Source organism: Anneissia japonica, unplaced genomic scaffold (genome assembly GCF_011630105.1).
Source record: "Anneissia japonica isolate Jap-2015-1 unplaced genomic scaffold, ASM1163010v1 scaffold1859_len985614_cov190, whole genome shotgun sequence".
In the NCBI taxonomy this organism is placed as follows: domain Eukaryota; kingdom Metazoa; phylum Echinodermata; class Crinoidea; order Comatulida; family Comatulidae; genus Anneissia; species Anneissia japonica.
The window spans coordinates 149,300-175,374 of NW_022694754.1; the positions used below are offsets into that span (position 1 = coordinate 149,300).

At 33.4% G+C, this 26,075-nt stretch overlaps 1 protein-coding gene and 1 long non-coding RNA gene across 2 annotated transcripts; both read left to right on the forward strand.

Annotated features, from left to right (window-relative positions):
- The first annotated feature begins 47 nt into the window (after window positions 1-47).
- LOC117101280 lies at window positions 48-1,954 on the forward strand. The gene is made up of 3 exons (XR_004444259.1): window positions 48-86; window positions 431-478; window positions 879-1,954. It is a non-coding gene; the product is annotated as an uncharacterized LOC117101280 (long non-coding RNA).
- A 1,338-nt stretch (window positions 1,955-3,292) lies between these two features.
- Window positions 3,293-22,152, forward strand: LOC117101230 (ankyrin repeat domain-containing protein 13C-like). The gene is made up of 10 exons (XM_033241150.1): window positions 3,293-3,442; window positions 8,259-8,300; window positions 13,078-13,182; window positions 13,762-13,893; window positions 15,041-15,255; window positions 15,733-15,932; window positions 16,602-16,692; window positions 17,206-17,349; window positions 17,967-18,096; window positions 19,076-22,152. The coding sequence occupies exons 1-10, from the start codon at window positions 3,328-3,330 to the stop codon at window positions 19,207-19,209; spliced, it is 1,308 nt and encodes a 435-aa protein (XP_033097041.1). The 5' UTR covers window positions 3,293-3,327; the 3' UTR covers window positions 19,210-22,152.
- Window positions 22,153-26,075: the final 3,923 nt, after the last annotated feature.

The following is a 26,075-nucleotide window of genomic DNA, read 5'->3' on the forward strand; positions in this document are numbered from 1 at the left end:
ATATATATCCTTCTCAGTACATGGTTTTAATAAAATAATTTCTTTTTCAGTATATTGGGTCAATAAGAAAGCCAGTTCAACATCAGGTAATTTTTTATTTTTTTATTTGATAACATCACAGAGCTTACAAATATGGCAAGCACCGCCCCAAGAACAAACCCACTTCCGTGCTGTAAAGACAATTAAACCACGTATATATGTATGTATATGCAAACATGTCGCACCATCCAATGTTTCTAACAGTACATTATACGTTTTGCTTCCTCATTCAACTTTTTTGTCATTATTAATGTAATAAATACACATTTTGTAAAGTTCATTACTTACCACGCATGCGTATTATTGCACAAGTGTATAGGCTTGTTTATCTATAATGTGCTACCAGGATCTTCTGAGTAATTATATTTACCCGTTCGTTTCAAACTTACAGGTAATGAAATGTTTGCTGTCAAACTAAAAGACGTAGAAAACATTTTTGGTAAGAATATAAAGCATAATACATTGAATGAATAATATAATTATTGTACTCTCTAGGCTTACTAGTAAAAAGACATTAGTAATAGAATGTTACTACTATCAATAATGAACATTAACCTTGTATTTTTAAATAGGTATTATCATTATTATTATTACCATCACCATTTGCCTACCATAACCAGTGCAATCGTCATTGTTTTCTTCATCATCATCATCATCATCGTTATCATCATCATCATCATCATCATCATCGTTATCATCATCATCATCATCATCATCATCATCATCATCGTTATAGTCATCATCACGGGCCTATCATTATTGTTGTTATTATTATCATTGTCATTATATTGTTAATATTATCAAAATAATTATTGTTATTATTGCCTATAAATTCGTAGATTGCTACAACGGATTCTGCAACCTAGAGTTCGTGGACTGCTCAAAGGCATGTGTTATTTCGCAAGATTTCTACTGTGTAGGCAAGTGTAAACAACAACAGAAGAAATGCGCGTTTGAATGCATCAGCGATGTTGGTATGGACCTAAAACATGTATGTTCAGATCTTGCATCGAAATAGAATGATCAAAAGTAGATAGAGAGGGTTACTCGTCTTTTTGTACAAAACCCATTTGCGATATAGAAGCAAACAGGTTCGCCCATACATTGTGTGGACTATTACTATTTATTAGGTCTTGGACTGGTTAGCTGAAGTAGGTATCAATACCTATGTAACACATACTGGCATTGCTTGAAGAATGGACTTATGTTTCTATCGGCTTAGAGATTGGGGATTATTCATGGTTTGTTTGGTTTTTTTTTAATTACCAGAAAACCTACACTTAAGCTACACGTGACCTACCGGTATTGCTTACCTTGAAAGACACCATACAAATATTGTTGTTATTCTCATAACATACTGTTAACCCCCTCCACTTTCTTCTCTTCCCATTATGTCGTTGATATTTTTGTAAAGAACATCCCCCACCTATATGTCATTGATATCGTTTTATACAAAAACAAAATCAGGCATGTAATGGGTTCCACTTAAAAAATGTGACGAAGCTAAAAATCACGAACTTCCCAATAACTTCGATTGAACAATTTGTTAAAGACCTGTAATGTGTTCAAACAGAGTCTATTCAAATACGTTATGAACGCAATATTAATATTTGTATTATAATAATAATAATTATTATTATAGTCATAATTGTATTTGTTAATAATATAAAATAGTCGTCAAACCATTTATCTGTATTAAAACTTTAGGAACAAACCCGACAATTAATAATGTAAACTAAATTTTGAGACTTATAAAAGCATAAAATGAGATCACTTGTGTTCTAATAGCATAGCAGGACATTTTATTGGTGTTATTTCAGATGTATTTTGTAATGAGAACACTTATGGTGAGCATCAAGTTCCATGGCTCCGGCGTTAAACGAGTGCGTACCAATAAAGTTTAATCGGAACTTTGTTCATTTTCTTTGTGGTGGGTTATTTTCGTATACACACTGCTAATTTATTTATATTTTTCATCAACCTTCATCACGTCATTGGAGTAATATGCACTTATAAATCTAAAGATATTCAAGGTAAATTTTTAGCTCCGTTCAGGAGCTGTATAAACACTCGGCTGGTTGATTAATACTGGAGATCTTTCTTGTATGGGCGGCCGTTAGGCCAATATACTCTACTTCCTCTATTATACTGCCCTGATCGGAGTTTTCGAGATTACGAGAACTTGTTTAACAAAATGTCAAAGGAACGCTTATTTAAACTGGCCTCATTATAATGGTAATAATGATGATGATGATGATGATGATGGCGATGATGATGATGAGAATGATGGTGATGATGATGATGATTATACTGATGATGATGATGATAATGATGATGGTGATGATGATGGTGATGATGATAATGACGATGATGATGATAATGATAATGATGATTATAGGCTTATAATGATTATTATGATGAGTGATATAATGATGATGCAGATCACTCTGATAGTGACGATTATGATGATGATGATGATGATGATGATGATGATGATGATGATAACGAAACTGATGATGATATCCATATATTAACTAAAAAAAATCTTTAAAATTATTGCAAAGTAACCAACACCATTCCATCCTTGCTTTTAGAAAAGTTTGTATTTTCATACGTTCGGGCTTTATGGTAATGTTTGTCAAAGTACATCCAGTCGCCAACACCATCCAATACACAATAATCATATAGACATAATTATCAATTACCAATCTTATGGTCTTTTAAAAACTATTTGTTGGTTTTGCAGAAGCCCATCCATACTCACACACTGCCATTATTACCGGCTCATTCCGAAAACATTCGCTAATGTGTCGCATCATCTAACAATTACGGTAGCACTTAATTGGAATATATTTCACTTAAGTGTAATTTAATTCTACATATGAGAAATGGGCGTCCTGATTTGTACTTAAGCGAAATTCATTTCACATTAAATTAAAGTGCATTTTGATTAACTATAACTTAAATGCAAATGAATTTGACTAAATTCAAAACATTTCGACTTGTTTTCAATTCAAATACAAAATTGTTTTGTCTTTTAATATGTTTCGTTGCATAAAAACATACAAATAAGAAAATTATCATTTTTGGTTGGTATTCACTTGAATGAATACAAATAAATTGAATTACTGTACTGCAATTGACATATATTAGGCCCTTGTATGTAAAAAGTACAGTATAAGATCTAGAGTACAGTAATAACAGTTTTATACTCTTTGGTATTAATAGTTACTATATACTATAGAGGGCACTACGGCTGTGAACACTATCACGGAAATAATAACAACCATGGCTGTTGATATAACGAACAAGTACCCATTACATGAGTGCGTTTTTCATGATAATATTCGACGACTATCTGCACTTCTACGACAGTATGATGCATCACAGAAAGATGTTCATGGTAATATTTGAACTTTATTACATCACTTATTTCAAGATCGAAGTTTTATATGTGATTAAATCCAGGCTAGGCTAGGCCTACCCTACTCACTGAAATAGGCCTATATGGCGTCTTAAGAGGCCCTAGGCCTAGTTGGCTCTCTCAGCGCAGACCTAATATCAATAGGCTAGGTGCTAGACCTAGCCTAGCACTAAGCATAGTCTTAAAAAACAGGGTATTATCAGTGACAGGTCTTACTACTTGACTAAATATATAAAGAAAGTCCAGTGGTATGTTTTGTTCATAAGCGCCCAGGTCTAAATTCCAGTTGATCCCAGTTGAACTAGGTTTAACTCGGTTGAACTGGTAATTTTCCGTCACGGAAATTGGACACTTCCAACTGGTCCCAGTTAAAAATTCCAGTTGGACCAGTTGGAACATTGTAAATCCATGTGTGTTCTTCAAATTATATATTAGTCGTTGAAACAAAAAATTATGACAACAAAGCATGTAGATTGTAAAACACTGTATTTATTTTCAAAAGAAACTTTCGGCCAGTCCTCTGGCCCTCATCAGCTTTACTGATGAAGGCCAGAGCTGATGAAGGCCAGAGGACTGGCCAAAAATTTCTTTTTCGAAAATAAATACAGTATTTTACAGTCTATATGCCTTGTAAAGGTTGTCTACCATACTGTAGGTTTAAAACTATCAAAATGAGCTACAGTAGGTCCAGTATACAAGATTGCATCAAGCAGGGTGCTCTTTGCCAAATAATTGTTAGATTCAAGAGATTTTGTGCATTGCACTAATGTAAGTGTGTAAACTAATATTACTAATATTCTACAAAACAATTATCTATGTAGCTACCAAGTGTGTACAGTAGTATGTTGGTAAGCCCAGCTTGAGACAACAATGACAATTATTGTAACTATCTACAATAATTCATTGTTCATTTTTCAACCAATCAACACTGGGCTCCACCCAGATTAACATAATAATTAATAAGCACCGGTACTTAATAAGATCTCATCATTCATTGATAGAGCAACATATTTGAAACACTGTATCATATTCTGAACATTGTTCTTTACAGAATATTAAGTAGTAGTGGTGTATATCGCAGTGTACAACTTGGGCATTTTTTTGGTTTGCGGTACAAACTTTAACAAACTTATAAAAAATGGTTTGGAATGTTCACACAGGTATCTTTCAACTTTTTGGAAGAGTACAAGGGAGTCATCTTATTCCGACCACCGAATAATCGTTGCTACCACTTTTGGCACAGATATAAAGGCATTGTCTGGAACTCATTAAAAACTTTATTGGAATTTGTTCAATTATTTTAATTAAATCATCATTCAACATTGAGTAGCCAGCCATTTACATAAGAATGCAACTTAATATATAGGTACTGTCAAATGATTAAATACAGAAACTTATTCCAGAAACCATGTACACAATGAAATGGTGTCATTGAATAGTTTTTATTTTTATAGTTTGTTTTGTGTTCATGGTGTTTTCTGCTATTTTATTAAAAGAAATCAAATGTATGGTATTCCTCATTAGGCAAGGCTTTCTTTATACCTTGTTTAGCAAACCCCCCGCTCGCCAATGATGATAATTTCGAATAAAAGTAAAATTTTATTTTTGACCAATTAGTGCACCTGTCTCGGTCTGGATGTTTTTGGCAAATCTATTTGCTAAGTAAAAAAACAAAATTTTATTTTAATTTTTTTCCGCTCTCCTCTGACATGCCTGTATACAGGGGAGGGTGGGTTTTATGGTTCGGGAGAACCCCCTTTTCTAGCAAACCCCCCTCTTTTTTGGCGAACTCCCTCTTCAAATTTCCCGAGTAAGTCCTCCAACCCAACTAATGCACTGCAGACCCACCCAGACACAGACGTTTTCAAACATATCTGCTTTTATAGCATTATTTAGACTCATAAAGCACAAACATCCTCTTGCTTTGGGGGTTTCGCCGACCCCACTTGGGTTTTGACCGTGGACCTCACGCCTAGAAAACCCCCACTTGAAAGAACCTGGCTACGGGCCTGTCTGACGATGTTTAAAAAAATAAGTTCGCGAAACAAGGTATAAAAAACATCTCGCTTTATTACAAGTATAATTGGATGATTTATTAGCAGTATTAAACTATGATGATAACAAATGGTGGTGGAGGTAACAATGACAATAGCACTAATGATAATAACTAAAATTCTTCAACCTGTCACTTCTGGCCTATACTAGTTTTTTATAGTCTACAGGTGATCAATGAAATTCCTGGTCAAATTTAATGAGGACTTTGAGTTCCGGATGTTTAGTTCACTTGCTTTGTCTTAACTAACTCTACATTATAGCAAAAGCTGCAACTTGTAAATTATAGGCGCGCTAGAGAACTTAACTACTATGTAAAAGAAAAAAAGACTCGACAGAAGACGACTAGGAGACCATTTAGGAAAACTTACTAGTTATTCAGCATGAGTGTTCTTAAGTGTGTTTTGAATGTGATTAAACTAACTTTTTTATTTTGGATGGTGGGGGGTAATTCATTCCATATGATAGGACCACAGGCGAAAATGGATTTTGCACAGGAATTATTGTGAGAACGAGAGTGGTGAAATTGAGACGATTGTCTTGTGGAATAATTGTGGACTTGGTGGTTTTTGTAGAATGCATCAGCTAGGGTGAATGGAACGGGGTCATACAGTAAAGCAACAGACATTAAACTTAAACAGTTTGAAAATGTTAAATAAACCAATATGAGTAAAAAGTTTAGCTGTGCGGTCACGCCATCCAACATTAAGTATAGACCGGATTGCTTTTTTTTGGAATAATGCAATTGTGTAGTCAAATGCAAAGTACTTTATTGAAGCCCTCATTCCACAATTGAAAAATAGTTTCTATTGAGGTTAACTAGAATCAATAGTAAAGGCAAATCATAGATGACATGTAAAATTAAGACGTTTATTAAAAAGCGATCAAAGGCTGTTTGTTAAATGCCACAAACAGCTTTGAAGATGCTCAAATTATCAAAGATAACCAAATTTTCTTTGAAATCGAAAAGGTTAAGAAATTTTTCTGTGTCAATAGGGTTAAACATGTTAAAATAGCTGAACCAGGGACAAACAGAATATGCAACACCAATACGTTTAAGTTATATCAAACCTATCAAGCCCGTAGCCAGGGGGCTCGAGAGGTTCCCCTTTTCCAGAAATGCCTTTTTGAATTATTATTAAAAGGTACCATTTGCCTGAAAGTTTTTGAAATTAACTACAAATATTTTAAACTTGGAATTTTTATTGCCATTTCTGGACATCTGAGGTGTTATATCTTTAAAATTTACCCCAGCCATGGTGGGGCTGATGTGGGTAAGGACTCAAAGTGCCCTTTTGTGAAAAATTAAAATCCTGCTTTAAAAATCCTGCCTATGAATCTCAATTCCAGGCATTGATCCCAGTAGTCATGTTAAAACTATCAAAAATTATATGAACATCTGTCCAGTTTTACACTAACATAAAAATTTAATAAAACTTGATGAACAACCTGCATGTTTACCAAGCTCAATTCCACCTCCTTTGTTCCAACCTTTGGAAATTTTTTGAAGATCTGAACATGGCAGTATAAAAATTATACCTCCATGATCTAAAGAGGGTGTCACTTTGTAAGTCAGGGGTCCCAAGTGGGAAGAACTCACTTCCAGGCAAGGGCTATTTTAAACTGAAATATCTTTGAGATAGAGCTACTGTAATTCAACACTATTTCTTTGAAAACAGAATTCCAACTTTTAAACACCTTTAAATGCACTCTGAAGGTCATAATTTTCTATGTTTTTCTTACGTTTGGAGGGGGAACGCCCCAAACCCACCTTTGTTCGGGGCCAAGCCCCTCACCTGTTCTTTGTCTTCCGTTTTGGACGGCCTTTTTCCGGCTAAACCCCTGCTTCCAGAGGACCTGTTTAAATGAGCTCTTTAAAAACCACATTTAATTCTATTTTGCTGTGCATGGTGATACCACGTGCACTGAATTCCAGTAGACAATACAGTTAGTAAAAACATGAACCGTAAATTTGTAGGAGTTGGGGTATATTCCAAGACATTCTTGACTTGCTTTCAAGAGTACATGATGCCTTCCTGATTTTCAGGAGAATCCTGCAAATGGGGGGGGGGGGGAAGCTTGGGAGGCTTGGTCTTTGAAAAAGATTTTGTCACGCAACTCATTCAACACATTGTGCACTCGGCATAAACCTAAATCTGGGCATTTCACTGCATCGTACGACGAAGCTTTCGAAACTCCCCTTTCTGTGAGCGCTAGGCAAAGCGATGTTGTCTGTTGATTGTCAGTGGTCGTCTAAACAGATAGTCATTAAAAAGGATACGTTGTGCGCAAGTCGTTGCGTTGCATACTTCATGGAATTGCGTTGACCGATGGTCGTCGGGCACAGTGGAGCCTGTCTTAACACAGTAAGCCAGAAAACGAAAGGTCCACTGATTAATCTTACTTAGATAAGATCGTATAACACATACTCCAAGTATCGAAATGCACGCCAGCCAGTAAGTCAGCCTGTTTAGACCTAACCATTTACTGTGAAGGGGGGGAAAAAAAATTCTAATTTTTTAATATAGATTGATACTAGGCTGGAGTGTTAGATTTGTGTTAGTGTTAACGTTATTTAATGTTTAATATCGTAACTATAAAGCAGTACACTGAAGCTTGTGGCAAATATGATTAGTCTTTTACTGATGATTATCAGTAACATATTAAATGTTTGTATTTATGCCAAACAAAAAATTGTTGAATATAATTATAATATTTTGTTTCTCACTTCCTAACTACACAGGTAATACACCTCTTCATCTTGCAGTCATCCTAGGACATAAAGGTAAGCTGGAAAAGTTAAGATTCGCTCACATGATGTGGTCAAATGATTCACTAACTTAAGTAGTTATATAATGTCAGTCCGGTAATCGCATGAAATAATTCACAGTTAGTTATGAACTTTATTTAGGTCACACTCTCAAATGAGATTAGCCAATTCTGGCTTTATACTTGACAATAGTTAAAATATGGTATCATACAATTTGGCACATACAATAAAAATATATCTATAAATATAACATCAAATTAAAAAAAAGTGATGAGAAACTTAGAGTAGCTTAGCTCAGTCGGCTAATCTGGTGATAGCCACAGTGTGTGCCCTGAACCGTGGAGATCTCTAGGATCCCTGGTTCAATTCCCATCACTCCCTCTTTTTGTATTTCAGCTGGAGGGCTGAAATACAAGTTATAGTAGCGCACCATCTTTTGAATGAGACTTAGAAGCTGTTGGTCCTGTGTGCATTGATGGCCCATGTGCATGTTAAAGAATGCAGTACACTCTTCGGATAAGAGTAGGGGATTGTCTCCCAGTGTTCTGCCCATTCACCACCAGGGGGACCCCACTGGAAATAAGTCTTCTTCAAGACTTTCGTGGGCTATCCTTGGTGTTTACACCGAATAAATCCAATCCAAAACAAAAGTGATAAAAAAGTGGTCACAAGTAGTCACATGATTTAGTCATATTCATTATAATCACCATGATTTTGTTGCAATAGTCACATGATATGGTTTGAAGGTTTGCATGGCAAAGTAATAGTATATATTGATGCTTGCAGTACACCACGTAGAAAGTTCTGAAAAGAACTGTTGTTGGTTGAGAATATCTGAACGATTAGGCCTTTAAGAAAATGTTAGGTAGACATAAGGTAGGAAATTTTTTTTTTTTTTTTTTTTTTTTTTGCCACAATATTCAGCAAAGCCCTTGAAATCTATAAAATCAATCAACTAAGCCTTTAAAGCCCCTACTTGTCATATTTTTCTCCTTTTGATGACTTTTGAAACATTGTGAGTGACGCTCGACCTTTGCGCATGTAAACGTATATTGTGAAATTTAAATAAAAATGTCTAGGGTCGGCCAATTTTTTAGGGTCGGTCTAGTCACGCCAACATAACATTTTTTTTTACGCCTTAGTGGCTGTGTCGAGGGGTGGGAAATTTTTCTTATCAGGCTAGCATGGACCCCTATCATTGGTGGAGCCAGCACCACACAGGGTAGATTGCCACTATTCAGTTGTAAAACACCAACTGTTTTCTTGGACAAGGAAGTAACAATTGATTAGCTCTTTGCAATATCATTTAATTGACTGTAAGATGAATCTTCATAATTCTATATATTTATTTTGTACATATTTTTTGTGTAAATGTGTTGGTTGGTGAACGGATTAGCAAACTGAATGAAGAGATAATATACTGTAGAGTAATCCTGAGAACCATAGCAACTAATGATAAGGTATTCTTCAATTATACTGGGCCCACAACAGTTTTTTGCTCATTTCTAAGTTTCGGTCGGATGATTATTTTGGTGATGAAATTCCTTCAATCGTTTACTAAATTTAAATTTATGTATGTTTTTTTACAAATATTCTGAAGAAAAAGTATAATGTTTAAATAATTATATTCTATATTTTACTTCTATTACATTGCTCTCTCAGTTACTGTATTCTCGACTGTGATGTAGTTCACATTCGGGGTGTCTTGTCTCATATTGTTTTTGCTTGTTTCTTGCTGTTTCTTTATTGTAAATTTTAGTGCTTTTGAGACAAATGAATGAAATGCGTAGAACTCATAGATGTGTATAAGAGACAGGTTTATACGTGTAAAGATAAGAGAATAATGTATTTTGTGAAAAAAAATAAAGGAATGATTATTTATAGAATTTTTGTGTGGTCTTTATTGATTTGTGGTCTATTGAAATTATTTCCAAGGAGTCAATTTAACCCCAAAAATTGAGTTTTGGTGATGAAATTCCTTCAATCGTTTACTAAATTTAAATTTATGTATGTTTTTTTACAAATATTCTGAAGAAAAAGTATAATGTTTAAATAATTATATTCTATATTTTACTTCTATTACATTGCTCTCTCAGTTACTGTATTCTCGACTGTATGTAATTTTTTTTTTTTTGCCACAATATTCAGCAAAGCCCTTGAAATCTATAAAATCAATCAACTAAGCCTTTAAAGCCCCTACTTGTCATATTTTTCTCCTTTTGATGACTTTTGAAACATTGTGAGTGACGCTCGACCTTTGCGCATGTAAACGTATATTGTGAAATTTAAATAAAAATGTCTAGGGTCGGCCAATTTTTTAGGGTTGGTCTAGTCACGCCAACATAACATTTTTTTTTACGCCTTAGTGGCTGTGTCGAGGGGTGGGAAATTTTTCTTATCAGGCTAGCATGGACCCCTATCATTGGTGGAGCCAGCACCACACATGGTAGATTGCCACTATTCAGTTGTAAAACACCAACTGTTTTCTTGGACAAGGAAGTAACAATTGATTAGCTCTTTGCAATATCATTTTTACTACTTCTGTAGTAGTCAACTGAATGTTGATAATAGAACTTTGATATTTCATTGTAAAGCATCAAGTGTCATGGAGCATTTAGAGTGTGTGTAAAAAATATTTACTGTGCACTTGCTAAAGTGTATTTTAATTGACTGTAAGATGAATCTTCATAATTCTATATATTTATTTTGTACATATTTTTTGTGTAAATGTGTTGGTTGGTGAACGGATTAGCAAACTGAATGAAGAGATAATATACTGTAGAGTAATCCTGAGAACCATAGCAACTAATGATAAGGTATTCTTCAATTATACTGGGCCCACAACAGTTTTTTGCTCATTTCTAAGTTTCGGTCGGATGATTATTTTGGTGATGAAATTCCTTCAATCGTTTACTAAATTAAAATTTATGTATGTTTTTTTACAAATATTCTGAAGAAAAAGTATAATGTTTAAATAATTATATTCTATATTTTACTTCTATTACATTGCTCTCTCAGTTACTGTATTCTCGACTGTGATGTAGTTCACATTCGGGGTGTCTTGTCTCATATTGTTTTTGCTTGTTTCTTGCTGTTTCTTTATTGTAAATTTTAGTGCTTTTGAGACAAATGAATGAAATGCGTAGAACTCATTGGTATGGTTTTTTTTTTTTTGTTTTTTTTTTTTACGATTCCTTGCTTTGTTTACATGCATCACTATACTATAAATATTAGACTTGTATACTGTAGCCGCCATGCTTAGGCCTCTATGTGCTTCACATAATCATAACTTCAGTTATTTGATTCAGTGGCGTATCTATGGAAGGGCGTGGTTGGACGTACGTCCCCCAGAAAAATTACTTTTGCCCCCCCCCCAAATTCACGGTCAAGTATTTTAAAATCACCTAAAATCACCATATTTTGCGAATTAGCACCCCTCAACTGGTCATTGAGCCCCCTGCACCTTCGGCCCCCAATCAGCACCCCCATGTCAAGACTTCTAGATACGCCACTGATTGGATTAAATACAGGATGGGACACATACCAGGGGCGGATCAAGAGGAAGGGGGGAAAAAGTGGGGCCGATCGAGATAACAATACCTAGGGTTCTGGGGGAATTCCTTACAAAATCTGAGTCTTTTGAGTGATCAATTTTTTTCTTTTTTTTTTCCAAAAGTGGGGGTGGGATGGTCCCCCTATAAATCTGCCCCTGCATATTGTCCTCAGCTTCCTATGAGTATTCCATATCGTTGCAGTGCAGCTAATCAGCTCATTTGGCATTCAGAACAAGGTACCCACCTAAGTGGAGAGACAATGTAGATAAAGTCCTTTGTCTAAGACACAAGCAAAATGCACAGCGAGGGATTCAAAACCCTGACCTCAACTTCGAAAGCCCAAACAGCAACTGTTGCCCCGACCGCTCCCACTAAGTGCATAAGTGCAGCGGTAAAATCACTATTTATAATCATTACTAAATTTAGATTCTGCATGGAGTGATGCTAGTAAACATGACAGTGGTCTATTCTTTTTTGGATTTTAAAAGGTTTAAACTGGTATACTTAATTATAAGTGAATACATCTTGTAGTTTAAACTGCACATGTCTTCTTCAAAAGATCAAGTCTGCAGCAGGCAAATAAATATTTGACTTTTGATATGCATATGCAGTTGAAACTACTGATAGTTTTTATAATGAACTTATTGGTGTCTTAGCTTGTATATACAGTAGTACCTTATCTTTTTCTTTCAGTGTATGTCTTCAATTCATGAATAAAAAATATATACCATATTTAATCAGATAAACACCCCGGGCTGTATATTGTTGAAAGGGGTTTTTGATGGGGCGTTTATTCGAGGGAGACGTTTATTTTTGGTGTAAAATGGATATGTATATACTCAAATAAATGCCTCTTAATTTAACTGTAAATATTACCATTAAAGTTTGTTTAACATATCATGATCATAAAGATTTATTGCTCCCAACCAGGTTAGAAGAAATGTAATTCTACTGGAACATTATAGAACTTGCTGAGAATGATGTTGCTGACATTTGATTTGTTTACACTCAATTAGGGGGCGTTTATTCGAGGGAAAAAATAAATGCCTTGAGGCATTTATTTGAAGGAGGTGTTTATTCCAAATGAAGCTCTAGACGGTGCGTTTATTCAAAGCGGGGCAGTTATTCAAATAATTACTTAATTAAAATATTTGTATATTTTTACATTCATCCTACAAAGTAAAAATGATGTTTTTTTAAATGTGTTATATATTTGTTTTGGGGTTTTCTTTTTATAGAATGTGTACATCTACTTCTTAACCACCATGCACCCGTGAAGGTGAAGAACAACCAGGGCTGGACCCCGTTGTCAGAAGCAATAAGCTATGGTGACAGACAAATCAGTAAGAATTACAAATCCTCTCATCATGCTATGTTTTTATGTAAACATCTATGTGATTTATGTTTTTATGTAAACACCTATGTGATTTAGTATACTATTAATGGTATACTGTAAATCGTGTAGACTAGATGAAATTCTTCCAAGTATCTATGTGATTTGCCAATATATGGACAATATTACATCCATACAGTATTTTGGCAACTCCCTGATTATTGCACATAAAACGTAATAGTGCGGGTTAAACTTTATACCCTGCCCTTCATTATTGTTACAGTACACAGAGCCAAATGAATGTCCAAAAACAATGAAATGTTAGTACATTGTATATCATAAACATTTCTAGATAGATCAGAAAATTTATAGAATTTAATATTTATAAGATACTACTTGAATAATAAATAATGTATTTTAATTTTTTTATATTAAAATAGTACATATACATGTATAGTTTGTTACTGTAACAAACATAACTGTGCCCTTTTTTTCAAACTTATATTGACCTGACTTAAACAAGAACAATGTCATCACATTCACTGAGTATCAAGAATATGATTGGTTTTATTCAATTTTTTTTTTTCAGTCAAATGTCTTTTACGGAAGTTGAAGTCCCAATCTAGGGAAATGCTGGAAGGTAAACGACCTGAGTTGATAGAAGCCCTCGGGGAACTTGCTGATTTTTACCTTGAACTGAAATGGGACTTCCAAAGTTGGGGTAAGCATTGTGTTTATTCTGCAATCATTCTTAGTATCATTACCTCAATTAAAGTTAGTTAAGCCCTGTTCAGACTATATCAGTGGTCATGATGACATCACACTGTGACCATATATAGGCACATCATGACTATATATGGGCATACAGCAGTTTTTTTTGTCAAAGAAAATTTGATAGTATGGACAGAGCTTTGATAGCGTGTTGATTGATTAATTGATTAATTGATTGATGTACTGTCAGACCCATAACTAGGGTGGGTTTCTATGGTTTGCTCTCTACCCCTTTCTTTTCAAGCGAACCCCCTCTGATGAACCAAACCACCAACTCCAAACCATCAAAATAGAATTCATTTCATTTTATTCGAAATTCATATACAGTATAAAAATTTCAAGGATAAAATCACAATAAAGTAACTTAATAGTCAAACTTCCATTGTGGTCCTTAAAAATTAATTAATTCCAGATATGATTTCATAACAACAACTAAAATATTTACTCAACACAACGACCATTCATCATATACATGCTAAGCAGCTTTGGTTCTAAGGACTTGGTACCCTGACCTTCACTAAAGATCTTCCCCTGGATTTCATCAGGTTGTCTATTTATCCCTAGATTTCTTGCTCTCATAAGAACCCCCTTAGGGCACAGGTGGGCAAAGTGTGACCTGCAGGCCGCATGCAGCCTGTCAGTGATTTTTTTTGCGGTCCGCGGAAATTAAAATTAAAATTACCTCGTGTGTGGCCTGCCAAACATCTTTGGCTAGAAAACAACTTTTTTTTTACTGCTTGACATCGATCATCTGTAAAAAGTAATAATAAAACTGAGAATAAAGTGGTGTGAAAGCAGGGCAGGAAGGTTTTTGGAAGCACACTGGAAACATCAAAGTTTGGGTGCAGCGCCCTCGGTGTTAAATAAAAAAAATAGCTTTGGCCCTTCTGACCAATGTTTATGCCCACCCCTGCCTTAGGGAATCCAGCTATAGGTCTGCCTATGATAAGATATAATATTTTAAAAACATAATTAAAACCATTTTAAATTTCTTCTTAAAAAAAAGAATGAAATACTTTCTTAATACATTTTTTAACCTGACTTTGTATTATTTATTAAACTAATTGATTAAAAGTACATATTACTCACCTTTATAGTTCCACTTGTGTCAAGAATTCTACCGTCAGATGTATGCAAAATTTACAAGAAAGGAACTAGTATACGAGTTGATACCACTTTAATTGACTTCAGTGATATGAGGTGGCAGAGGGGGGACATTAGTTTTATATTTAACGGAAGCGCTAAGTCACGCAACGCTCTTATTGTACTAGACAACGATCAACAAGTCTTCCAACGAGTGAGTTATGATCAGGTAAATATTTTTTTTTCTTTTCAATAATTGACTTTATAGTAGAATAGATACACATGTGTACCAAGGCTTGAAAAAGTACTTGTTGGCTTGTCAAATGCATAAATTTCCAAAAATCGTCCAGATTTGTACCACATGCAATATATTTTTAATTATCGGTTAATTATATTTTCTATATTATCAACTAAAGTATGCATATATCCACATGTAAAAGTGACACTGTCCCAACATTTTGGTTGGTATAACACAATGTTTTATTTAATATTATTTCAATACAAACATTCGCTTTCAATTATTCCTTTGTTTTTTGTTTTTTTTTTGGAATTAGAGCTTTGAATCCACTGGAAAAGGCACAGTACAAAATACATGGACATTACATTACAACTACTGTACAGATTTTCACTGCAACTAGTCTTTTTTATATTAATTTGTACTTTATATATATTTTTATATACAGTATTTATTTATATGTTTTTACAGGAATCAGAAAGTGAACTTGAAGAAGAAGTAGATATACTAATGAGCAGCGACATTTTAACTGCGACTATGTCAACTAAACCCATTGTGTTTTGCCGTGCACAAACGGGTTGGATATTCCGAGAAGATAAACGAGAATCAGTAGGCATCTTTCCTGCCGATTTTTATCTGGTACAGGGGATAATTATTGAATCACGTAAGAGGTAAGCTTACATTTAATTTTAATGATTCAATTATTAATGATTTAAAAATGTAATGCAAACTAGCAATATTCACTTAAGCTCACAAGCAAAGTTTGCCTCTCAAGGCTGAATAAAGAATAATTAGGCATGCACATAGCAAGTTCTGCTAAGCTATTTCCACTTGAGATTGGTAACTAAAAGCTGTATTCTCTCTTGTAAGCAAAAGTTTTCAATGTTCCCTCCATCTGTCTTTGTAAACCTACATCAGTTCCTGTCAAATTTCTATTCAACTAATTATTCGTTTTCTAATTTTATTTTCTTATAATTTTAATTATCATAACCTGAAATTTGCATTCTTGTCCTGTTTTTTAATGTTCCTTTTAGTGGAGTGGATGGTTGTAAATGTAGTTTTCTTTCTAGAATTCTAATAAAATTAATTCCATTTACCAATGGTATTAATATTTTTATAAACAACAGTTTTTCAACATTTCTGACACTTATGCTTTGCAACTTATAGGCAATTTTTTCATTGTTTAATGTTATATTACATTATATTATAATAATGTTTGTGTTTTTAGTTAAGATTTTTATACCAGTCTGTTAGTGGTGATGATTGGCATTTGGATTGGAATAAATAATAAATAACTAATAATTAATTGAAGTTTCTTGGTTCATCAATTTTTCCCCCAGGAGAGAACACCTGTCTGATGAAGATATTCAACGTAACAAAGCTGCAGTAGAGAGTTTAAGCAAAGGAGAAGTTTTGGATGGAACTAATGAGGTACGGAATGCTCTAATTGTCTATTGTGTGCTATTTAAATCATTGTTATTATCATCATTTAATATTCATTATTGTTATTAGTCATCATTGGGCTTATTCCTTAGTTTCATTTATAAATGATCACATCACTAGCCATTATTGTTATCATCATCAACATTATCATCATCATTGTTGTTTTTCTTTGTTTTTAAAAGAATTGTAGTTTATTTTCTTTGGATTTTACAAGTTTTTGTGAGAGGACTACACTGAAAATGCTGAGCAGGACATTCTGGTCAAATATTAATTTAGAAAAAAAAAAGATTTACTGCATCTTCATTATAATTTTTATTTCCATCATAATCAAAATCATCATCATCATCATTATTATCATCATCATGTTTTTCTTTACCACTAATAACTTCCCTATATTCACTTTAATTATTAAATTTATAATCATTATCATCTTTATACAGTATTCATTATCTTCTTCACAATCTTCATTATCATGATTACCTTTGTCTTTGTTATATTTAGACTCTGTACAGATCTAGCCTGACCCCACCATCCTCATGTGATATATCTTGGCAGCAGTATATTATGTCCGAAACAGACCCCCGCTTTGGCAGACCACAGATTTGCAAAGAGAGTAGAAAATGTTTTAAAGCCACATTAGCTATGGTAAGTATATTTATAATTGTGTTATGGAGTTGTTAAAATGTTTTCTTTGAAATACCAAGATTTTGGTTTAATCTCACATAAAACTTGATAGTGAGAGTAATGCATAGGAAAGTAATAATTATTCCTAGGTTTCTTATGAGATAATCTTTACTGTGAAGTTAGTGAGTCAGATCCAGATGGTCTATCTATCAACAGTAAAATTCATGTAATCTTAATAGTACAGTGTAATTAAATACAACAATATGAATCATAGACCAGATGGAACAATGTAAAATACAGTACAATTCAACCATTAAAATTCAGACAATGGTATTTAGCAAATACATGCCTTTAGACAAAATGTTATGTTAATTTATGTAATCATCAAACAAATATGAAATTGTATTGCTAATATTAAAGGTATTTTCACAGCACAGGTTGCTTCTTTTTATCATTTTCCAAGTTTAGATAGGAACAATTTCATGGTTTATATTTTTGGTACCGTGCATTTTAATTCACATTTGAAGTCTGACTACCAACTTTAGTTGGTGCCAAATGTTTCCTGCTGGAAATTGGTTAACACATTTTATTATTATTATTATTATTCAAAGTAAAATCTGCAAAATATTTGTTCGTAGAGTGAAGACTTTCCTATCCAGGTGGGAGATCTACTGAATGTTCTAGAAGTTATTACTCCAATGAAACATTTTTCTAAGCTCAGGGAGTTCGTTGAAATGAAGCTACCACCAGGATTTCCAGTTAAAATCGGTAAGGCCCTGTCCAAACTCTGTGATATGCCTATATTTGGTCATGATGACATCACATCATTATCATATATAGGCATATCATTACTATATATGGGCATACAACAGTTTTCTGTCAAAGAATATTTAATAATCTGGACAGGGTTTAAGTCTCAGTCAGTTCATATCAAATTTTGCAAAGTGAATCAGATGGTTTTTAAATAAGGTCATAGTTGATATACTATATGCATAGTGATTGGGATTGTCTAAACTTTTGAGGGGGGTTTACATGTGTTGTCTACTTTCATATGTATATTGTGTTTATTCTATGATGAGTTCAAATTATGGTATGGTGGTTGAGTGGTGTTGATAGTTGTAATAGTGAAAATGCTGATGGTGATGGTAATGTCTGATTGTCCTGTTGGTAATTATAATGATGATGTTGGTGGTGATAGCATTTGCAGTGGTGAGGTGGTAGTATGGTGATGATTATGATAGCCATGATAGTGCTGCCTTTGGTATTGATGGTAAGGCCAAATAATATGAATTGTTTGTTTGCCCTTCTTTTTTAAAAATGATAAATAGGGGTGGGTGGAAAAAGTTTTTTTTTTTAAATTTACTTATTTTTTTAAAATACTCATCAGATGGAATAAAAATAACCCACAGAGGCCTAGAATGGCGATGTCTTACATCAGACAACAACTTTAGACTAATTTGTTGGGCATCTGGCGAAAAATAAATATAAATTCACTCACATTTTTTTTTTATTTGTAAAGAAAAAAGCTAAAAAAAACTTTTTTTAAGTTTTTTTGTTTTTCCACCCCTATTTTTTTCAGTGAGTTAGGGGTGGGTGAAGGAGGGCAAGCAAACAATATTTTTTTTGTATTGGTGATGATGATGGTAATGGTAGTTATGATGAAGGTTTTGATGGTGAGGTGGTGGCATTGGTAATGATTATGATACCAATGGTGGTGGTGATGATAGCTTATGATTGTTCTTTTCAGATATTCCAGTCTTACCAACAATAAGCGCTCGTGTTACATTTCAAGACTGCCAATTTCGTGAAAACATACCTCCCCACCTCTTCAGAATCCCATCGGATTACAAAGAGGATCCATACAGGTTTCCGGATCTTTAGCACAGAGGTACTATGGAACGACATTCTAGGTCATATTATACGATAGGCTTCCGAGATTGAATATATACTGTGTTCCAGTGAGCCCTTGAAAATTGTGCCAGTACTGATCACCACTTACATAGCTCTCTCCACAGTGTGATTTCAATTACCCATTTATGGGCATGATGATGTCATATCACATCCATATATGGTATGATGATGTTGTATCACATCCATATATGGGCATGATGATGTCATATCACATCTATATATGGGCATGGTGATGTCATATCACATCCATATATGGGCATGGTGTTGCATATAACATCCATATATGAGCATGGTGATGTCATATCACATCCATATATGGACATGGTAATGTCATGTCACATCCATGTATGGGCATGGTGATGTCATATCACATCCATATATGGGCTTAGTGATGTCATGTCACATCCATATATGGGCATAGTGATGTCAAGTCACATCCATATATAGGCATGGTGATGTCATATCACATCTATATATGGAAATGGTAATGTCATGTCACATCCATGTATAGGCATGGTGATGTCATGTCACATTTATGTATAGGCATGGTGATGTCATATCACATCCATATATGAGCATGGTTATGTCATATATGGACAAACCACATATATTTGTCACAACACTTTTGATTGTGTAGACAGAGCATTAAGATCCAACTCAATGGTATCAGCATTATTTTTAAACCAATTGGAAAAATAAATTATCCCATTTGTGTTAATATTTCTTTAAAGTTAACATTATTATGATTTACTGAACTTGTAATATGATTGTAAAGTTTGAGATTCTACAGGGCAAATTGTGACATGTGTTTAGCATGTGTAGTTATACAGTATGTCTACTTGGACGTTCTTCTACACTTTTCACGATGCTCACCCCTGTGCACTCGTCATGGTCATGTAATGGGCACACTGGATTGCAGCATTATTTCTTGTATATTTTAATTAGAAGTGGTTCAATTTTTATTTGTTTTACTATTTTTTTTTGTTTCTCTATTATGGTCCCATTATTGGTGCTCATTTAAAAAAATAAGTCCCTTGTTAATTGTTAGTTATGTGTGAATGTTTTAATTAATTAACGTAATTATTAAAGTGCAGTTTAATTAATCTTTCTTGGAAAAAAAATCCTTATGAAATGTTTTACTCATTTTTTTAAAGATACTGTAAGTGTGTAAGAGTAGTACTAACAATCCAGGGCATTGAATAATGCAGTACATGTAGTGGTGTACCCTGGTAATGGGTCATGGAGTTTGGATAAAAGCCTTCCCCATGGGGCAAAAGTCTTCCTTATTTGCAAAAAGCAACCACAAGTTGGAAAACCGATATGATTGAAGTCTTGCTAATTCTTAATTTGTTCCCTTCACACATCTAATACCCAATGAAAGGATGAAACAATGCTGCGTGAGCCAAAAGGATTGTGGAATTGGAAGTACAGCATGTTACAGCCGAGGTACAGCTCCACTCCCAAAAGTATGACACCAAAAAGTAATATAGGATCACTAAATTTAATGTTTTCCAAATCTTTTTTAACTACATGCAATAGGTTGTCAGGTACTGCATAACCAAATAGTATTTTAAATCATAGTTGTAGCTAAACAATTGTATTAAATGTACAGACTTTAACAATATGTGACCTTTCACCAAAAAATGAGAACACAACTGTGGTATGTATTATCACTATTAGTACTGTATATGATACAACATTTATATTACAATTTGACCTGTGTAGATACACATAATTGGAGATGGTCATGAATACAGAATTTAGAAAAGTATGACTTCAAACATGAGCTTGTATACTTTTTTTAAATACTAATGGTGTATTGCATTACATATCTTCAAAATCTTTTTCTATAAGTATACAGAATTTGGAAAAACTTAGGCTTCAAAGATAGCCTTTTATTTTATAACACTTCTGTGTATATAGTATTTATTAAATTTAAATTCATGTTTTGTTCTTGATAACAAAAAAAAAATGTGTAGTCATGAAGACACTCTAGCTTTTTTACTATTAGAAAATGATGAGAACACATTTTCACTAAAATAAAAAAAAATCTCAATTTAACAGGAGGTTTAACAATTTATTTTCTTGTGAAAGGTCAGGTATAAGCCATTTCGAAGTTTCATCCGTTCATGTCAAGGTCAAGTCTGTGTCAAAGGTTAAGTCTGTTGAAGATCAAGTCACATAAACAAACGAATCACATGACATAGGGCCTATGTTGGTCAGCACTGAATTTTAAAGTTTTATTAAAAATTGATAGTTATAAAGATATTTGATTATTTTACTGTAAAAATCAACAATTGTTTAAAACGTATGAACGTTTTTGTTACTGTATTTGACCTTAGACAAAGTCATGCTCAGTTGAGACTACGAAAGAACTTAGTAGTCATACTTCTGTATTTTAAGATGGGTATATTTATCACTTATAATTATAGTTAAGATCCATAATTTGACCTGGAATGTCCTCCTACCTAAAGAAACTTCAGGTGTTACATTTGAGTAGTGGTGTATCTATTGCGGGGATAAGATAACATCCCACCTTACCCCCCCCCACCCCACAAATAAAACAACTGGAAATTTTCTGAGCCAAAAATTTGGTTGAAATTCACCTCATATCACCTAGTACACCTCAATTATTCAATCCCCCTCTGCTTAACATTCAAACCCACCATCAGCCATTCCCCACCGCACATGTCAATATTCCTAGATACACCACTGCATATGAGAATGTGTTGCTGCATAATAAAACAATTTTGTATTATTCTCCAATTACATCTGAGCTTCCATGGTAGGTTACCTCTGTGCTTTTTACAAAAAATAAGCTCCTTGTACAAAGATATTTTAATGCAAGTCAGTTTTTTAAATTATGTAATATTATGTAATAATACTGAAGGTGTGTCCTTTTTAATAAATTTTGCTACCTGGTTTTAATAAAAGTGAGTGTGTTGCTAGGTAATATTTAGTACTAAGGCGGAATGTAATTGTAAAAAATGTATTTCTTATCATTTTCTTTTCTTTGTGAACAATGAAACTTCTTTTTGTATTTTTCAACAAATATGGTCAACATTCTCTTAATAGTCATATATCTTGGTATATCAACTAGATTGCTTACTGTGCAATGAAGCCTAAGCAGAGTTGTTTATCGGTGCTCTTTTAGATGGCCACCCTATTAAAAGCACCACCTTTAAGGCCAATTCAGACAGCGTCGGCCAACGCAGCCCGACCTGATTTATCGTCGGGGACAGTCTTAAGCCGTCGTGAGAAATATTAAACACGTTTAATATTCTACTACACGACTGCCCCTGACGCACACCATCGCGTCTGCGTTCAACTCACACAGACCCGACGCGACAAATTGCGTCGGGCTGCGTCGTACGACGCTGTCTGAGTTGGCCTTTAGGCCTAGTATATGGAATAAATCTATGTAATTAATGATTTATTAATAATAAGAAAATAAATAAAATATTAGCACTAGAACTAAGTTAGGAAGCGGCCGAGTAGAATAATTGATATAGAAATAAAGTACAGTATAGTGTACTGTAGTACCAGGGAACAGTTAACTGTTCCCTGGTAGTATACAATCGAATATTGTTCCTCACATATTGCAAGGCTCTCTCGTGAAACGATGCTTAGGTTTGATTGGCTGATTATATGACGGCTATTTTGTTGAGTACTGATACACAACCTCATGTTTTTAACATCGAATGCAAAGAGATTCCGCGGCTTATTATTCTTATAATAACTCTATGGCTTTATGTACACACGCATTGGTTAAGAGGATGATCGTATATCTAGGATTTATTTATTTGGTGGTTTGGATTATAAAAATAATTATGGCCCACGTAAGAATGTGGTGACAGGAAACATGTTTTTCTTGGCCTATTTTACATGGGTTTTATATGACACATCTTGAATTTTAGTAATTTTTTTCAATTTTTTTCTGAAAATTTGGTAATTTGATACATAATATTAAATATTTTCAAATCTTAAGAATGTGTATATAACATTTATACAAAGTGGATTTTTTATTTAAAAAATGTATATATAAATAAAAAAAATACCATCTGTCCAAATGGAAATTAACAGTTGTGTTATTTTAGATTTTAGAAATTATTTGTAAATATGTCAATATAATAATTTAAATTGGTTTTATTGAATTTGCATGGCCGCAGAACTAGCAGTATAATGTTTTGGAAATATGAATTAAAACTAGAGAATTATATATACAGGATGATCAACTAAAAACTTGTTTACAACACAAATTTTTACAATTACAAATGTTAGATTGGCGTTTACATTATCATGATCATAATTAATAAATAGTATTACTGTATTTAATTTAAGTCCAAAAATACATACCTTCATGTGAAATACTTTTTAATTTGGTAGAATTAGTATTATTACTATTATTATTGATTATTATTATTATTGGCTATTTTCGTATTATTATTATATTACCATTATCTAAGTTATCATTGCATTTTAACTGCTTGTATAATTTTATATAATTTTAATATTGTTTGGGGTCAAGTATGTTAATCTTTGAAGTGTGCCTCTAATAACCAATATTGGTGCCAAATCTCAAAATGCTTTAAGGTGTGGGAGGGGGGAATTATTTCATTTATATTTGTAGATAATACTTTCTTTACAGACCAGATGTGCTGGTGTTTTGTTTAATAAATAATCATGTAGTTTTTGATGGTGCAAAGACAATTAGTATGTAATAAATGAGTCATCTACGCACGTTATTGTATTGTATGATGTGACTGTGGGTTCAGTGTAGGTTGCACTGAGAATGCAGGTCAATCACTGACGAATGGATTTTCTTATGGTCAAGTCATCTTAATCAAAACCTCTAATTTTTCTCAGTGTGGTGAGCTAATAACTATCTATTTTATATTTTTAGTTTTTAATTAAAACCTTGAAACAGAAATATCTCACCAATAATTATTTTAGAGCTATGGTCATTGAAATTGAATGGTAATCAACATTTTGTAGAAATAATTATGCAAATCAGCAAAATAAGTGTTTTTTGTTAAATCTGTGTCTCAAAGTGTGATAACTTATTTTTAAAAACCAGTTTTTATGTCTATATCTGGTGAATTTTGGGCGAATAAATATCACATAATCTTTAAAAGTGTTGTTTCCTTTCATTACTTTTTGTTTACTCAACTTATTTGAACTACTTAACTATTATTAATATGACTAATTAATATTTCTGTTTATTGATTAATTGATTGATTGGATTGATGGATTGATATGTTGATTATTTGACAGGTTGATTGATAGATTGATTGACTTATTGATGAGTGGTTGGAGTGATAATTTTACTGATATATTTAATTAATATATTGATTGATATGTTGGTTGGTTGATTGATTGATCGATCAATTAGTTGCTTGATCACTAAATTAATTGATTGCCTGATAAGTTGATTTATAGATTGATTGGAATATCAAACAATTTTAGATAGTTGTTTGCTATGTTGATTAATTAATATTATATGTTGATTGATAGATTGGTTGAATTAATCATTGTTTAATCGATTGATTGACTGATTAGATATTTTTCTTTTTGCGTATGCATTGCAAGTCATTGATTTACAAGTTTCACACAGGTGTTAGGGTTAGGCCTACTTGACGTGAAGGCTAATTTAAATCCTCCCCATTATTATATGATATGTTGGTTGATTGATAGGTTGATTGATTGGCTCACTGATAATCGATTAATTAATTAATGTGTTGATTGGTTGATATGTTGGTTGGTTGAATGACTCATTGATTGCTAATAATAATAATAAATACTAGATTTATTTTTATATAGCACAGAATGCTAGAAACCTCTGTGCGCTTTACATTAAAAGCAAAAGCGGGATCAAAGTTAAAAGAAAAGATGATGGAAAATGAGCGAAAATTTTTGTGCAATCAAATCAACAATCAGAAATTTATCAAAATATAACAGGTTAATTTTATGATTTTTATTTATTTTTTAATTTCAACCAAGTTTTTATCTCAATTACTTCCTCAGTCTGTCCCTTCTATTCAGACCGTCAATATTTAGCTTTTGTATAGTTTCTCTTTGGTAGGCTCAGCCTTTGTTTAGTTTTCAACCAATCAGCAGCAAGTCTCATCACTCAAACATATAAGTATCCTGTTTGAGATCTCTGCAGATTATTCTCCTGAAGACGGTGAAGCAAGTCAACCGAAACGTCGAGATATTCTCAACCAACAACAACAGTTCTTTTTTAGAACTATCTACGTGGTGTACCGCAAGCATTAATTATAAATAATAATAATGTTAGTACATTTATATACGGTAGCGCATATTGCACAAGGGTAATAGGCCTACTGTACATGTTTTTGTCGAAATTTGACGATTTTTCGGGGTGACTTTTCGACCGTCTTTTTCCGGTTGTTTTGTTTTGAAGGACGGATCACGAAACCACTATCCATGTTTGCAAATACAAATTAAAAAATCTTGAATAATATCCATTATTAGGCATTATAGGCTTAATTTCTGACATAATTCACAACATAATGCTATGAAATGATATTAAACAAGGTTATGACTACCAAGGAAAACAGTTTTAAAGCTTGCTAAATGTTAATTCGGATGAGGGGCGGATGTAGGGGATCCATGATGGTGCAATCGCACTCTCCTAAATTATTGCTGCGAAGCAGCCAATTCATACTCTTGACAGCAATTTGACCTATGAAAGGTCATTGTTTGTCAAAAAACAAGGGCCTAAGACGACTGAAAAGCGGAGTTTCCTTCTTTCGTTCTGCCGGGTAAAATCAATTACTTTAGGCGACGTTTGTAGACTAACCAACACGTACCAA

Bases quoted from the DNA above. Each gene is read 5' to 3' on its own strand.
- LOC117101230 (XM_033241150.1), top strand. From the start codon at position 3,328: ATGGCTGTTGATATAACGAACAAGTACCCATTACATGAGTGCGTTTTT. The intron at 15,933-16,601 runs GTAAGCTTACAT...TTTTTCCCCCAG, and splicing joins ATTATTGAATCACGTAAGAG to GAGAGAACACCTGTCTGATG. The intron at 16,693-17,205 runs GTACGGAATGCT...TGTTATATTTAG, and splicing joins TTTTGGATGGAACTAATGAG to ACTCTGTACAGATCTAGCCT.